General features: G+C 41.4%; 1 protein-coding gene across 1 annotated transcript in view; it reads left to right on the top strand.

Moving 5' to 3' along the window:
• Window positions 1-5781: 5781 nt before the first annotated feature.
• The window catches only part of QPCT (glutaminyl-peptide cyclotransferase), a 56035-nt gene continuing 44451 nt past the window's right edge, over window positions 5782-17365 (top strand). Inside the window, exon 1 of the mRNA XM_049870468.1 lies at window positions 5782-6062. Coding sequence (XP_049726425.1) covers window positions 5826-6062 — 237 coding nt within the window. The 5' untranslated portion in view covers window positions 5782-5825. The remainder of the gene's footprint in view (window positions 6063-17365) is intronic.

Raw genomic sequence — 17365 nt, 5'->3', positions numbered from 1 at the left:
CACAGATGAAGAGGAATTTTTGGATTTTAGACTTGGACTTGATTTAAGACTTTTGTTGTGATATAATGGGTTGAATGTGTTTCACATGTGGCAAGGGCATGAATTTTGGGGGGCGAAAGGGTGGAATGTCATGGATTGAATTGTGTCTCCGAAAATATCTGTCAACTTGGCCAGGTCATGATTCCCTTGTATGATTGTCTACCATTTTATCTTCCGATGGGATTTCCCTATGTGTTGTAAATCCTATCACTATGATGTAATAAGACGGATTAGTGGCTGTTATACTGATGAGGTGTACAAGATTGGGTAGTATCTTAAGTCAATCTTTTTTGAGATATAAAAGAGAGAAGCAAGCAGAGACATGGGAGCCTCATACTATCAAGAAAGCAGTGCTGGAAGCAGAGCACATCCTTCGGACCTGAGGATCCTGTGCTGAGATGCTCCCAGACCAAGGGAAGACTGATGACAAGGACCTTACTCTAGAGCCGACAGGGAGAGAAAACCTTCCCTTGGTGCTGGTGCCTGAATTCAGACTTCTAGCCTACTGGACTGTGAGAGAGTAAACTTCTCTTTGTTAGAGCCATCCACTTGTGGTGTTTCTGTTACAGCAGCACCAGATGACTAAAACAACCAAAACGAAGACTAGTTAATATGACTGTTATTCAAATTCACATACCAACCACTAAGGCCAGAGATGAAGAAATTGAAGATTTTTTTTTTTTAAACCAACTTCTGCAGTCTGAAATGGATCAAACGTGAAATCAGGATGCGCTGATAATTACTAGCGATTGGAATTTGAAATTTGGAAAGAAAGAAGGATTGGTAGTTGGAAAATATGGCCTTGGTGATAGAAATGATGCTGGAGATCCCATGATAGAATTTTGCAAGACCAATGACTTCTTCATTACAAATACCTTTTTTCAACAACATAAACAGTAACAATACATGTGGACTTCGACAGATGGAATACACAGGAATCAAATCAACTACATCTGTGGAAAGAGTCAGAACAGGCCAGGGGCTGGCTGTGGAACAGATCTTCAATTGTTCATATGCAAGTTCAAGCTGTTAGAAAATTAGAACAAGTCCATGATAGCCAAAGTACGAGCTTGAGTATATTCCACCTGAATTTAGAGACCATCTGAAGAACAGATTTGACACATTGAACACTAGTGACCAAAGGCCAGATGAGCTGTGGAATGACATCAAGGACATCATACATGAAGAAAGCAAGAGGTCATTAAAAAGACAGAAAAGAAAGAAAAGACCAAAATGGATGTCAGAAGAGACTCTGAAACTTGCCCTTGAACGTCAAGTACCTAAAGCAAACGGAAGAAATGATGAAGTAAAAGAGCTGAACGGAAAATTAGAAAAGGTGGCTCAAGAAGACAAAGTATTACAGTGACATGCACAAAGACTTGGAGTTAGGAAACCAAAAGAGAAGAACACGCTCTGCATTTCTCAAGCTGAAAGAAATGAAGAAAATATTCAAGCCTCAAGTTGCAATATTGAAGGATTCTATGGGGAAAATATTAAATGATGCAGGAAACATCAAAAGAATATGGAAGGAATACACAGAGCCACTATGCCAAAAAGAATTGGCCTATGTTCAACCATTTCAGGAGGTAGCATATGATCGGGAACCGATGGCACTGAATGAAGGAAGAGGTCCAAGCTGCACTGAAGACACTGGCGAAAAACAAGCCTCCAGGAATAGACAGAGTACCAACTGAGATGTTTTGACAAACAGACACCGTGCTGGAAGGGCTTACTTGTCTATGCCAAGAGATTTGGAAGACAGGTACCTGGCCAACTGGAAGAGATCCATATAATGTCTATTCCGAAGAAAGTAATTGAACTGGATGTGGAAATTATCCAACTGTATCATTAACACCAAACGCAAGTAAAATTTTGCTGAAGATCATTCAAAAGTGGTTGCAGCAGTACCTTGACAGGCAACTGACAGAAATTCAAGCTAGATTCAGAAGAGGACGTGGGCCAGGGATATCATTGCTGATGTCAGATGGATCTTGGCTGAAAGCAGAGGACACCAGAAAGGTGTTTGTCTGTGTTTTATTGACTATGCAAAGGCATTTGACTGTGTGCATCATAACAAATTATGGATAGCATTGCAAAGAATGGGAATTCCAGAATGCTTAATTGTGCTCATGAGGAACCTGTACGTAGATCAAGAGGCAGTTGTTTGGACAGAACAATGGGATAATGTGTGGTTTCAAGTCAGGAAAGGTGTGTTTCAGGGTGGTATCCTTTCACCATACTTATTCAATCTGTATGCTGAGCAAATAATCCAAGAAGCTGGACTGTATGAAGAACAGGGCATCAGGATTGGAGGAAGACTCATTAACAACCTGTGCTATGCAGATGACACAATCTTGCTTGCTGAAAGTGAAGAGGGCTTGTAGCAGTTACTGATGAAGATCAAAGACTACAGCCTTCAGTATGGATTACACCTCAACATAAACAAAACAACAATCCTCACAACTGAACCAATAAGCAACATCATAATAAACAGAGAAAAGATCCAAGTCATCAATGATTTCTTTTTACTTGGATCCACAATCAACTCCCATGGAAGCAGCAGTCAAGAAATCAAATGACTTGAGCAAATAGACTGCAAAAGACCTCTTTAAATTATTAAGAAGCAAAGATGTCACTTCGAGGACTAAGGTGCCCCTGACCCAAGCCATGGTATTTTGAATTGCCTCATATGTATTTGAAAGCTGGACAATGAATTAGGAAGACCGAAGAAGAATTGATGCCTTTGAATTACGGTGTTGGGGAAGAAGATTGAATATATCATGGACTGCCAAAAGAATGAACAAACTTGTCTTGGAAGAAGTATAGCCAGGACACTCCTTAGAAGCAAGGATGGTGAGATTTTGTCACACATACTTTGGACATGTTATCAGGAGGGACCAGTCCCTAGAGAAGGACATCATGGTTGATAAAGTAGAGGGTCAGCGAAAAAGAGGAAGATCCTCAACGAGATGGACTGACACAGTGGCTGCAGCAATGGGCTCAAGCGTAGCAATAATTGTGAGGATGGCACAGGACCAGGCAGTGTTTCGTTCTGTTTACACAGGGTGGCTACTAGTGGGAACTGACTGTATGGCACCTAACAACACCAACATCATGTTCACAATTGTTGGTATATTTGAGCCCATTTTTGCAGTTACTGAGTTATCCATCTCATGGAGGGTTTCCCTTGTTTTCTCTGACCCTCTGCTTTACCAAACATGATGTCCCTTTCTAGGGACTGGTCCTTCCTGATGATGTGTCTAAAGTAAGGAGGATGACGCATCGTCGTCTTTGCTTCTAAGGAACAGTTTGGTTTACTTCCTAGAGAACTGATTTGTTTGTTCTTCCGGCAGTCCACCGTATCATCAATATTCTTTGCCAATGACATAATTCAACTCAATTCTTCTTTCATCTTCCTTTTTCATTGTCCAGCTTTCACATGAGTAAGAGGTGATTTAAAAGACCATGGCTTGGGTCAGGTGCATCTTAGTTGTCAAAGTGACATCTTTGCTTTTGAACACTTTAAAGAGGTCTTTTGCAGGTAAGGTAAGGATACCTAACAGAGAGTTGTATTAGATTTGTTGGGTTAAGCATGTGTAAAAAAAAATTATTAAAATCTGCCTTACTTCCTATGTAAAATGTTGTATATTTGTATGAGGTATACCATAAGATGCATTTGTCTTGGGTACAGAGATGCACTGCTCAGGGAAGGACTGCTTTAGCTGTCTCAGTGCTGTTTGCTGACAACCTCTAGCTGTTTGCTCCTTTACCTGCTGAGTCACTTACCCCAAGCAACCCTGTCAAGGTGAAGGACATGAAGCCTCATTTTGGCCCACCAACAGGGCAGCTCTGACAGGTTCTTTCAGCTCCAGGGCTCCCCATGGGGCTGGGTGCGTCTGTCTGGTCCCATGCTGCTCACCTTCTCCTTCTGCCCAGTTCTGTTCTGCCCTCTCCCTCCCACAGGTATTGATTCCAAGGGCATGCCCGGATAAACTTCCTGCGTGTTAACTCTGTCTCAGTCAGCTTCCTGAAGACCCCAAACTCAACAGCATCTTATTCACTTAAATATAACCAAAAACTGGAAAACCATAAAAAAAAAGTGTAAAAAATCAGCAAGTTAGGTGTTAACATTTTAACTCCAGCATTTCCTTACTTCTTGTTTTGAATTGCTTGTATGCAGTGTGATATTAATGCTATCTTTCACGTTTGGTTTTATATGGGTTTGCTATTTTTGTCTCCCATTTGTTATAGGGTTCACACTGTGGAAAGATACAAAGGTAACAGGGTAAGAAAAATAACTAAACTGTTTATTACCCAGACACTCAGGGAACCCCCTGTTTCAAAGTTGGCCCCAGCAACAAGAGAAGAGCTGTATCGGGAGATGTGTAGTGGTTTTGTGCTGAATATTATACAATTGGAGCCCTGGTGGCTCAGTGGTTGAGAGCTGGGCTGCTAACTAAAAGGTGGGCAGTTCGAATCCACCAGCCACACCTTGGAAACCCTATGGGGCAGTTCTACTCTGTCCAACAGGGTAGTTATGAGTTGGAATCGACTGGATGGCCATGGATTTGGTTTGGGTTATTATACAAATAGAAAGTTCTGAAGTTGTTCAATTATCAGAAGAACTGTCCACGAATGTTACAAAGAAGTTACTTTCGTTCAAGCCAAATTATCTCTCAAAACCTTCAGACATGAATAGACTTAGCAATTTTGAACATCAAGAAAGGAGACACTTCCATCCTGTTTTCTCTTGTAGCTCCAGAGGAGGGCAGAACAGTGTATTCCCAGGAGAGCTCTCTCTCTTTTAAAATACTCACACTTAAAGCTGAGTCTAGGAAGACAGAGTGGGCCTTCTGGCAGGCTCCATTGCTTTCAAACTTTTGCTCTCTGGCAAGTAGCTCTATTTCTGCATTCTTGTTGTGGTTGTTCCGGGAACTATATGTTGCTAACCAGATGACTCAAGGCAGGCCACTCCCTGATTCTCACTGTGGAATAAAAAGAGGATGATGAAGTAATTGTTGTGACAAGTTAGGCTAGAAATCTTCAGGCGAAATTAAGATGTTATTTTATTTTTGCTAGGATTGTCTGGATACAAGTGATCTTTTGAAGTTACAAAGTAAATAAAATCGTTTGGATCTTTTCCTTTCCGGGGGATGTGTTGCAGAAGATGACTTCCTAGAGAGCCACTGTGAATATTTTTAATTTCAGATAAGGAATTCAACCACACCTTTCAATTTGGGAGTCTGTTGGTCTGTACCCTAAAAGGTAACTATTGGTGAGGAAAAAAGGTGAAAGAGAAAAGGTAAAGATTCACTTGTCTTGGAAACAGCTTCCCATAGAGGAAATAGTTATCCTCGAGTGTTCCAGTTCAGGTTGTCTATACTGCGTCTCAGTTTTTTTATCTGTAAAATGGCATTAATACCTACTTCACGTGCTTGTGAAGATTAAATAAGGGAGCACGGGAAAAACACCTAGCACAGTGCCTGGCACTTAATATTCGGTGAATGCTGATTACCTACCCATCCCTGTGGAAAAACACTTCATAACCCCTTAGGGTCTGATGAACCGTCACTCCCCTTTCTATTCCCTGTTACAGCATTGGAATCATTAAAGGCTCTTCCATGTCTCATCTCTCCTTCCTTCCTGTCCCAGATAAGGAAAGTGGCTGTGTTTGCTTCACGGGATTCAGCAGCTGGTACCTCGCGGGAAGCCCAGCCCGGGCTTGCGAAGGTCTAGGGGAGGAGGGTTTCGGCCTGCGCCACGCAGCAGGAGGCGACCGGGATGCGATGGGGAGGCGGGCACTGTCGACTCAAGGGTGGAGAAGGGGGACGGCGAAGGACGCGCGTTCCCGGCTCGTGACCGCGGGCGGCCCCGGGAACCGGCGCCCAGGCAGCCCCGGAGAGATGGCAGGCGGCGGGGACCGAAGCGTTATGGATACCCTCCACCTGCTGCTGCTAGTGGCCGCCCTGCCTCTGGCGCCTGGGGGGGCCGCTCGGAGCGCCACGGCCTGGACGGAGGAAAAGGTGAGGGGCTGCTTCTGCGAGGTCGTAGCTGAGAGGCTCTTGCTGGGCGCGGAGACCGCGGGCCTGGCCGGGCGACCCCTCCCGGGCAGGGCGGGACCCCAGGCTCCCGCGCCCCATCCCACCCGGGGGAGTGGGGCTCTGCGCCCTCGCCGGGGTGCCTCGGTTTGCCTCGGGACTTCTTCGAGGACTCCAGGGGGGCTGGCTGATGTCACCGGCCTCCCCAGGGCTGCGGTCTGATGGAGGTACTGATCCGCCCAGTGCGGAGGTGAGGGCGCACCGCGCGCCGCCGCCCACCCGGGACCGGCGATGACAGCGGTCGCCGCCCTGGGGGTCGGCCTGTGCCACATCCAGGGATATCCTTGGGACGTTGACGTTTCCATGCTGTCCAGGACAGGCGTGGGTTATTGATTTAGGTTTTTTACTCGGAGCGAAGGACCTTAACTGGCGACCTGCTTTTCTTTAACACCAGTTTGAGAGAGAGAGGGAGAAAGAGATAGGAGAACGGAAAGAGAGAAGGGAGGGAGAGAGGGAGAGGAGAGAAATTCAATTTTCAAAGAAATATACCTAGCTTAAATGTTCATATAAGAAATTTAGGATGAAAGTGATTTGTAAGTTCCCTCTGTGTGAAGAAAACAGGTTCACAATTCTTTTCTTGTGTAACAGTTTTGAAATCGTGAAATTGCTAGAAGCCCATGTACGTGTTAAAGATACTGTAGTGAAATGGCAAGCTTTTAAAGAAACTAAGAAAAGCAGGAAAGTAAGGGATGTTAACGTCGATGGTGTTATCCAACAGATCTTTTAAGTGCTTACATTGTGCGGGTTGGTGTTTATTCAGACTTTTGGAATACACCTATGAACGCAAAGCCCCTTCACTCACACCTCTCCACCCAGCCCCTTGCATATGTATATGAATAGCTGCTTCAGTTCTGTGTCTTGTTTAATTAGTGTCACCATTCAGGGGCCACAACATGCCTTCCGCGCTTTTACACATGCAAGCCACTGGCCAGAGGGAACCTGGTGAGTGTGTGGGAAGGAAATTAACTCAAGGATAACTTCATTATAAGAAAAACAATTTCCTTTGGGGTTTCAGTAGGAGTAATACCCATGAAGAGGAGCGTAGAGTTACACACAGGTCCTCTCCTTCAGTTCGAAACTGAGATCAGTCTGAAACTGAGACGAAAACAAAACCCATTGCAGTTGAGTGGATTCCGACTCATGGTGACCCATGTGTTACAGGATAGAACTGCTCCATAGGGTTTTCTTGGCAGTGTTCTTTACTGAAGCAGATTGTCAGGCCTTTCTTCCGTGATACCCCTGTGTAGGTTCCAACAGTCAACCATTTTTTTTAGGTTGGTAGACGGGTTGCCCAATGGTTACACACTCGATGCTAACTGTAAGTTTGGTGATTTGAACTCACCTAGTGGCTTCACGAGAGAAAGACCTGGTGATCTGCTTCCATAAAGATTACTGCCAAGAAAACCCTATGGGACAGTTCTACTCTTTCACACGGAGCTCCTATGAGTCAGAATCGACTTGACAGCCCTCGACAACATCATGAGTTGGGGGCCAACTCGATGGCCAAAAACAACAATCAAGTGCAAACTGTGTCACCCAGGGACCTTTATCAGAATGTGGATTCACACCAGGTGTGTCTTTATGATACATATAAATGGATGGGAATGAATGAGATGGAAACTGAACGGTCTGCCCTAAAGTGATCATTTATAGGCAGTCGTGCGCAAGGTGATTTTACGAGTGGGAAGGGGTGCTGTGATTCTTACAGTATTTTAAACTAATCAGTTTAACTTTTTAGAAATGCCTTTTAAACCCTGAATTCTTTTTATATTTATTTTAAGAAGCTTTTAATCGCTGTGCTATTATCCTGAATGCTTCCGAGTAGTACGAGTAAGTGAAGCTAATGGCAGATTCAGCCATGACAACATTTCCGGTTTTCTAGCCCTCTCCCCTCTTATTCTGTAGGCTTTTATAAAGTCTTCCAGGCAGCCAGCTGTGGCTTGTGGTCTGGGAGATGAATCAGTCCACAGTAAAATACATGCCTTGCCTGCTCTATATGGCATTTGACTATTTTAATCATATGAGGTGTGTCTTTGGTACACTAGTCTGACCACTTAAAAAGTAAGGTGGTGAGGAAAGCATCGATTTTGAAATTTTGCTTCCTTTGTTTTGAAATAAAAGTATGTCTCTTTCAGTGGTATCTAATATATAAAAACAGGTCAACCCTAGTTTATAGTTGTGTTCTAAAGACTGACTTGGTTATTTATTTATTTTTTATACCCAAATAAAGTTTTAATTTATATTTATTCAGGGACTACAGGATCCTTCCACAATTTTTTTTTTATTTTATTGTGTTTTACTTGGAAGCTTTCAGTGCAAATTAGTTTCTCATTCAAAAATTTTTACACAAATTGTTTTGTGACATTGGTTGCAATCCCCTCAACGTGTCTGCACTCTCCCCTTTTCCATTTCTACCCTGGGTTCTCCGTCTCCATTCATTCAGTTTTCCAGTCCCTTCTTGTCTTCTCGTCTTGCTTTTGGTCTCGTACATTTCGTTGATCTAAGAAGTGTGCTCCTCATGTGTGTTATTGTTTATTTTATAGGCCTGTCTAATCTTTGACTGAAAGGTGGACTTCGGGAGTGGCTTCAGTTCTGAGTTAGTAGGGTGTGTGGGGCCCATCGTCTTGGGGGTTCCTCCAGTCTCTGTCAGGTCAGTGTCTGGCCTTTTTTTTTCCTTTTTCTTCTGCAAAAGACCTTTTTATTTTATTTTTTATTGTGCTTTAGGTGAAGGTTTACAGAGCAGATTAGTTTCTCATTAAACAATTAATACATATTATTTTGTAACATTGGTCGCCAACCCCACAACGTTTCAACACTCTCTCCCTCTCGAACTTGGGTTCACTGTTTTCATTTGTCCAGGTTTCCTGTCCCCTCCTGCCTTCTCATTCTTGCCCCTGGGCTGGCGTGCCCATTTCTTCTTGTGTACATGGCTGAGCTATTTGTATTATTGTTCATTTTCTAATCTTTGGCTGAAGGGTGAACCTCAAGAATGACTTCAGTACTGAATTAAAAGGGTGTCTGGGGGCCATACTCTAGGGTTTTCTCCAGCCTCTGCGAGACCAGCAAGTCTGGTCTTTTTTGTGAGTTTGAATTTTTTCTCCACATTTTTCTCCAGCTTTGCCTGGGACCCTCTGTTGTGATCCCTGTCAGAGCAGTCAGTGGTGGTAGTAGCCAGGCACTATCTAGTTGTGCTGGACTCAGTCTGGTGGAAGCTGTGGTAGTTGTCGTGCATTAGTCCTTTGGGCTAATCTTTCCCTTATGTCTTTGGTTTTCTTCATTCTCCCATGCTCCAGAGGAGGTGGGACTGGTAGACATATCTTAGATAGCCACTTGCAAGCTTTTAAGACCCCAGATGCTACTCACCAAAGTAGGATGTAGAACATTTTCCTTATAAACTATGTTGTGCCAATTGAGCTAGATGTCCCCTGAGACCATGGTCCCCAGCCCTCAGCCTGGTAACTTGGTCCCTAAGGGAGTTTGGATGTGTCTATGAAGCTTCTATGACTTTGCTTGATCAAGTTGTGCTGGCTTACCCAGTATTGTGTACTCTTACCCTTCATCAAATCACTGCTCATCTATTGTCTAGTTAGTGTTTCCCTCCACTCTTTCCCTCCCTTGTAACCGTCAAAGATTGTTTCTTTCTGTGTGTAAACCTTTTCATGACTTTTTATAATAGTGATGTCATACAGTATTTGTCCTTTTGTGATTGACCTATTTCAGTCAGCATAATGCCCTCCCAATTCATTCATGCTGTGACATGTTTTGAAGATTTGTCATTGTTCTTTATCATTGCATAATATTCCGTTGTGTGTATGTACCATAATTTGTTTATCAGTTTATCTGTTGATGGGCACTTAGGTTGTTTCCATCTTTTTGCTTATAGTGAATAATGCTGCAATAAGCATGGGTGTGCATATGTCTATTCGTGTGACAACTCTTATTTCTCTAGGATATATTCCTAGGAGTGGGATACCTGGATATGGTATTTCTATTTCTAGCTTTTTAGGAAGCACCATATCGTTTTCCAAAATGGTTGTACCATTTTGCATTCCCATCAGCAGCGCATAAGCGTTCCAAGCTCCCTCCAGCCCCTCCAACATTTGTTACATTCTGTTTTTTTGATTTGTGCCAGTAATACTGGGGTGAGATGGCATCTCATTGTAGTTTTGATTTACATTTTTGTAATGGCTAGTGATCGTGAGCATTTCCTCATGTGTCTGTTAGCTGCCTGAATGTCTTCTTTGGTGAAGTGTCTGTTCATATCATTTGCCCATTTTTTTTCTTTTTTTTAAATTGTACTTTAGATGAAGATTTACAGAACAAAATAGTTTCTCATTAAACAGTTAGTACACATATTGTTTTATGACATTGGTTAACAACCCCCATGTTGATACTCTCTCTTCTTGACCTTGAGTTCTCTGTTACCAGCTTTCCCATCCCCTCCTGCCTTCTAGTCCTTCCTCCTGGGCTGGTGTGCCCCTTTAGTCTCATTCTGTTTTATGGGCCTGTCTAATCTTTGGCTGAAGGGTGAACCTCAGGAGTGATTTCCTTACTGAGCTAAAAGAGTGTCTGGGAGCCATAATCTCGGGGTTTCTCCAGTCTCTGTCAGGCCAGTAAGTCTGGTCTTTCATTGTGAGTTAGAATTTTGTGCTACATTTTTCTCCAGCTCTTCCTGGGACCTTCTATTGTGATCCCTGTCAGGGCACTCAGTGGTGGTAGCCAAACACCATCTAGTTGTACTGGACTCAGTCTGGTGGAGGCTGTGGTAGTTGTGTTCCACTAGACCTTTGGACTAATCTTTCCCTTGTATCTTTGGTTTTCTTCATTCTCTCTTGCTCCCAAAGGGGTGAGACCAGTGGAGTATCTTAGGTGGCTGCTCACAGGCTTTTAAGACCCCAGATGTTACTCACCAAAGAAGAACATAGAACATTTTCTTCATAAACTATGTTATGCCAGTGAGCTGAATGTTCTGAGACCATGGTCCCCACAACCCTCAGCCCAGCAATTTGGTCCCTCAAAGAGTTTGGATGTGTCTATGGAGCATCCATGCCTTTGCCCATTTTTTAATTGGATTATTTGTTCTTTTGTTGTAGAGGTGTTGGATTTTCCTATAGATTTTAGAGATTAGAGCTTTGTCAGATTTGTCATAGCCAATTTTTTTTCCCCCGTTTGTAGGTTCACTTTTTACTCTTTTGGTGAAGTCTTTGATGAGCATAAGTGTTTAATTTTTGGAAGATCACAGTTATCTAGCTTATCTTCTGGCATTTGTATATTGGTAGTTACGGTTCGTATCATATTTATGCTGTATATTAGGGTGTCTAGTGGTGACCCTAGTTTTTCTTCCATGATCTTTATAGTTTTGGGTTTTATATTTAGGTCTTTGATCCATTTTGAATTAGAATTTATGTATGGTGTGAGATAGGGGTCCTGTTTCATTTTTTTACAGCTGGACATCCAGTTTTACTGGGGCCATTTGTTAAAAAAGACTGTGTTTCCTCATTTAAAGGACTTTGGGCCTTTGTCAAGGGCCAGGTGATCATAGGTGAATGGGTTTACATCTAGGTTCTCGATTCTGTTCCACTGGTCAATGTATCTGTCATTGTACCAGTATCAAGCTGTTTTGAATACTGTGGCTATATAGTAGGTTCTGAGGTCAGGTAGTGTGAGGCCTCCTACTATGTTCTTCTTCAATAATGCTTTACTTATCTGGGGCCTCTTTCCTTTCAGTATAAAGTTAGTTTTTCTGTCTCTTTAAATGCTGCTGGTGTTTGGATCACAGGATTCCATTATATTTGTAGATTGATTTGGGTAGAATTGACATTTTCACAATGTTGAATATACCTATCCATGAGCATGGTATGTTTTTCCATTTATGTAGGTCTTTTTTAGTTTCTTGCAGTAGTGTTTCGTAGTGTTCTTTTTATAGGTCTTCTATGTCTTTAGTTAGATTTATTCTTAAGTATTTTATTTTTTTAGGGGCTTTTGTAAATGGTATTGCTCTCCTTTTCATAATTCTTTTTATTGATGTTTAGGAATCTAACTCATTTTTGTGTGTTTATCTTGTACGCTGCTATTCTGCTGAATCTTTCTATTAGTTTCAGTAGTTTTCTTGTGGAGTCTTTTGAATTCTCTACGTACCTTTATTTCTTTTTCTTGCCTTGGCTGTTGGTTTTTTATAGATGCCCTTTATTGTGTTGAGGAATTATCCTTCCATACCTATGTTATTGAGAGTTTTTATCAGGAGTGGGTGTTGGACTTTACCGAATGCCTTTTCCTAGTCAATTGAGATGATTATGTGATTCTTTTATTTTGGTTTATTTATGTGGTAGATTACATTGATTGATTTTCTAATGTTGAACCATTCTTGCATGTTGTTGTTGTTGTTAGGTGCTGTTGAGTCGGTTCTGATTCATAACGAAACACACAACAGAACGAAACACTGCCCGGTCCTGCGCCATCCTTACAATCATTGTTATGCTTGAGCTCATTGTTGCAGCCACTGTGTCAATCCACCTCTTTGAGGGTCTTCCTCTTTTCCGCTGACTCTGTACTCTGCCAAGCATGATGTCCTTCTCCAGGGACTGATCCCTCCTAACAACATGTCCAAAGTGTGTAAGACGCAGTCTCACCATCCTTGCCTCTAAGGAGTATTCTGGCTGCACTTCTTCCAAGACAGATTTGTTCGTTCTTTTGGCATTCCACTGTATATTCAATATTCTTCACCAACACCACAATTCAAAGGCATCAACCCTTCTTCAGTCTTCCTTATTCATTGTCCAGCTTTCACATGCATATGATGTGATTGAAACTACCATGGCTTGGGTCAGGCACACTTTAGTCTTCAGGGTGACATCTTTGCTCTTCAACACTTTGAAGAGGTCCTTTGCAGCAGATTTGCCCAATGCAATGCGTCTTTTGATTTCTTGACTGCTACTTCCATGGCTGTTGATTGTGGATCCAAGTAAAATGAAATCCTTGACAACTTCAATCTTTTCTCCATTTATCATGATGTTGCTCATTGGTCCAGTTGTGAGGATTTTTGTTTTCTTTATGTTGAGGTGCAATCCATACTGAAGGCTGTGGTCTTTGATCTTCATTAGTAAGTGGTTCAAGCCTTCTTCACTTTCAGCAAGCAAGGTTGTGTCATCCACATAACGCAGGTTGTTAATGAATCTTCCTCTAATCCTGATGCCCTGTTCTTCTTCATATAGTCCAGCTTCTCGTATTATTTGTTCAGTATACAGATTAAATAGGTATGGTGAAAGGATACAACCCTGACGCACACCTTTCCTGACTTTAAACCAATCAGTATCCCCTTATTCTGTCTGAACAACTGCCTCTTGATCTGTGTAAAGGTTCCTCACGAGCACAATTAAGGGTTCTGGAATTCCCATTCTTCAGAGTGTTATCCATAGTTTGTTATGATCCACACTGTCGAATGCCTTTGCATAGTCAATAAAACACAGGTAAACATCCTTCTGGTATTCTCTGCTTTCAGCTAGGATCCATCTGACATCAGCAATGATATCCCTGGTTCCACGTCCTCTTCTGAAAACGGCCTGAATTTCTGGCAGTTCCCTGTCGATATACTGCTGTAGCCGTTTTTGAATGATCTTCAGCAAAATTTTGCTTATGTGTGATTTAATGATATTGTTCTATAATTTCCACATTCGGTTGGATCACCTTTGTTGGGAATAGGCATACATATGGATCTCTTCCAGTCAGTTGGCCAGGAAGCTGTCTTCCATATTTCTTGGCATAGATGAGTGAGCACCTCCAGCACTGCATCTGTTTGTCAAAGCATCTCAACTGATATTCCATCAATTCCTGGAGCCTTGTTTTTTGCCAATGCCTTCAGAGAAGCTTGGACTTCTTCCTTCAGTACCATAGGTTCCTGATCATATGCCACCTCTTGAAATGGTTGAATATCAGCTAATTCTTTTTGGTATGATGACTCTGTGTATTCCTTCCATCTTCTTTTGATGCTTCCTGCATCATTTAATTTTTCCTCCATAGAATCCTTCACTATTGCAACTCGAGGTTTGAATTTTTTCTTCAGTTCTTTCAGCTTGAGAAATGCCGAGCGTGTTCTTCCCTTTTGGTTTTCCATCTCCAGCTCTTTGCACATGTCATTATAATACTTTACTTTGTCTTCTTGAGCCGCCCTTTGAAATCTTCAGTTCAGTTCTTTTACTTCATCAATTCTTCCTTTTGCTTTAGCTACTCGACGCTCAAGAGCAAGTTTCAGAGTCTCCTCTGACATCCATCTTGGTCTTTTCTTTCTTTCCTGTCTTTTCAGTGACCTCTTGCTTTCTTCATGAATGATGTCCTTGATGTCATTCCACAACTCCTCTGGTCTTCGGTCACTAGTGTTCAATGCGTCAAATCTGTTCTTGAGGTGATCTCTAAATTTAGGTGGAATATACTCAAGGTCATATTTTGGCTGTCATGGACTTGCTCTGATTTTCTTCAGTTTCAGCTTGAACTTGCATATGAGCAATTGATGGTCTGTCCCACAGTCAGCCCCTGCCCTTGTTCTGACTGATGATATTGAGCTTTTCCATTACCTTTTTCCACAGATGTAGTCAATCTGATTTTGTGTGTTCCATCTGGTGAGGTCCATGTGTATAGTTGCCGTTTATGTTGGTGAAATAAGGTATTTGCAATGAAGAAGTAGTTGGTCTTGCAAAATTCTATCGTTGGACCTCCGGCATTGTTTCTGTCACCAAGGCCATATTTTCCAACTACTGATCCTTCTTCTTTGTTTCCAACTTTCGCATTTCAATTGCCAGTAATTATCAATGAATCTTGACTGCATGTTCGATCAGTTTCAGACTGCAGCAGCTGATAAAAATCTATTTCTTCATCTTTGGCCCTAGTGGTTTGTGCGTATATTTGAATAATAGTCGTATTAACTGGTCTTCCTTGTAGGCATATGGATATTATCCTATCACTGACAGCATTGTACTTCAGGATAGATCTTGAAATGTTCTTTTTGACGATGAATGCGACACCATTCCTCTTTGAGTTGTCATTCTCAGCATAGTAGACTATATGATTGTCCAATTCAAAATGGCCAGTACCAGTCCATTTCAGCTCACTAATGCCTAGGATACTGATGTTTATGCATTCAATTTCATTTTTGACGATTTCCAATTTTCCTAGATTCATACCTTGTACATTCCAGGTTCCGATTATTAATGGATGTTTGCAGCTGTTTCTCCTCATTTTGAGTCATGCCACATCAGCAAATGAAGGTCCTGAAAGCTTTACTCCATCCGTATCATTAAGGTCGACTCTACTTTGAGGAGGCAGCTCTTCCCCAGTCATCTTTTGAGTGTCTTCCAACCTGGGGGCCTCATCTTCCAGCACTATGTCAGACAATGTTCTGCTGCTATTCATAAGGTTTTCACTGGCTAAAGCTTTTTAGAAGTAGACTGCCGGGTCCTTCTTTCTAGTCTGTCTTAGTCTGGAAGGTCATCTGAAACCTGTCCTGCATGGGTGACCCTGCTGGTACCTGAGTACCGGTGGCATAGCTTTCAGCTTCCCAGCAACACACAATCCCCCACAGTACGACAAACTGACAGACAAGTGGGGGCATTCTTGCATACCTGGTATGAATCCCACTTGTTTGTGGTATATGAATTTTTTTTTAACATGATCCTGAATTTTATTGGTTAGAATTTTGTTGAGAATTTTTACATCTGTTTTTATTCATGAGAGATATTGGTCTGTAATTTTCTTTTTTTGTTGTGTCTTTGCCTGGTTTTGGTATCAGTGTTATGCTGGCTTCATAGAATGAATTTGGAAGTATCCCTTCCTTATCTATATTATGCAATAGTTTGCATGTAGTAGTGTGAGCTAGTCTCTGAATGTTTGGTAAATTCTCCAGTGAAGCCTTCTGGGCCAGGGCTTTTTTTTTTTTTTTTTTTTAGTTTTATAACATTCTTAATCTCTTCTCTTGTTATTTGTCTGTTCAGATTTTCTACTTCAGTTTGTGTTGGTTTAAGTAGATAGTGTGTTTCTAGAAACATGTCCATTTCTTCTAGGTTTTCAAATTTTTTGGAGTATTGTTTTTCGCAGTACTCTGTTACAATCCTTTTTATTACAGTTGGATCTGTTGTAATTCCCCCATTTCATTTCTTATTTGGGTTATTTGCTTCCTCTCCTGTTTTTCTTTTCCCAGTTTTGGCAAAGGCCTGTTGATTTTGTTGATCCTTTCAAAGAACCAACTTTTGGTTTTGTTGCTTCTTTTTTTTTTTTTTTAATTCTCTATTTCATTTATTTCTGCTCTGATCTTTATTATTTCCTTTCTTCTGGTTGCTGTGGGCTTTTTTTGCTGTTCTCTTTCTATTTTTCGAGTTGTGTAGCTAATGTTTTGATTTTGTCTGTTTCTTCTTTTTTGATGTGTGCATCTTTGCTTTATATTGACCTGTGAGTGCTGCCTTTGCTGTGTTCCAAAGCTTTTGGTATGATATGTTTTCATTCTCATTTGATTCTAAGAATTTTTTGATTCTGTCTTTGATTTCTTCTATTACCCAGTGGTTTTTAAGCAGTCTTTTTTTTTTTATTACTCAGTTTCCATCTATTTGATTTTTTTCCCTTGCTCTTCTTGTTACTGATTTCTACTTTTAAAGCGTTGTGATCAAAGAAGGTATTTTGTATTATCTCAAATTATGGGTTTTGTTGAGGATTGCTTTCGGGCCAAAAAAAAAAAAATTTTTTTTTTTTTTATGTGGTCTATTCTGGAGTACATTCCATGTGCATGGAAAGAATGCTCACTTTGCTGCTGTTGGGTGGAGTGTTCTATCTATGTCTATGAAGTCAAGTTAGTTGATTGTGGCCTTTAGATCTTATGTATCTTTGAGTTTCTTTCTAGATGTTCTGTCCTTTACGAAGAGTGGTGCATTGAAGTCTCATACTATTATTTTGGAATTGTCAGTTTCTCTCTTCAGTGCTTTTAGAGTTTCTTTTATGTATTTTGTAGCCCTGTCGTTGGGTGTGTAAATGTTTATTGTGGTTAAATCATAATAGTGGATTGTCCCTTTAATCATTATATTATATCCTTCCTTGTCATTTATGGTGGATATTGTCTTAATGCCTTTCTTATCTGAGGTTAGTATGCCATTTCTCTCTTTTTTGGTAGCTGTTAGCTTGATATTTTTTCCCATTATTTACGTCTTTGTTTCTAAGGTGTGTCTTCTGTAGACAGGATATTGATGGTTCAT

Source organism: Elephas maximus, chromosome 26, assembly GCF_024166365.1.
Source record: "Elephas maximus indicus isolate mEleMax1 chromosome 26, mEleMax1 primary haplotype, whole genome shotgun sequence".
In the NCBI taxonomy this organism is placed as follows: Eukaryota; Metazoa; Chordata; class Mammalia; order Proboscidea; family Elephantidae; genus Elephas; species Elephas maximus.
This window is presented reverse-complemented; position numbering and strand designations above follow the sequence as displayed.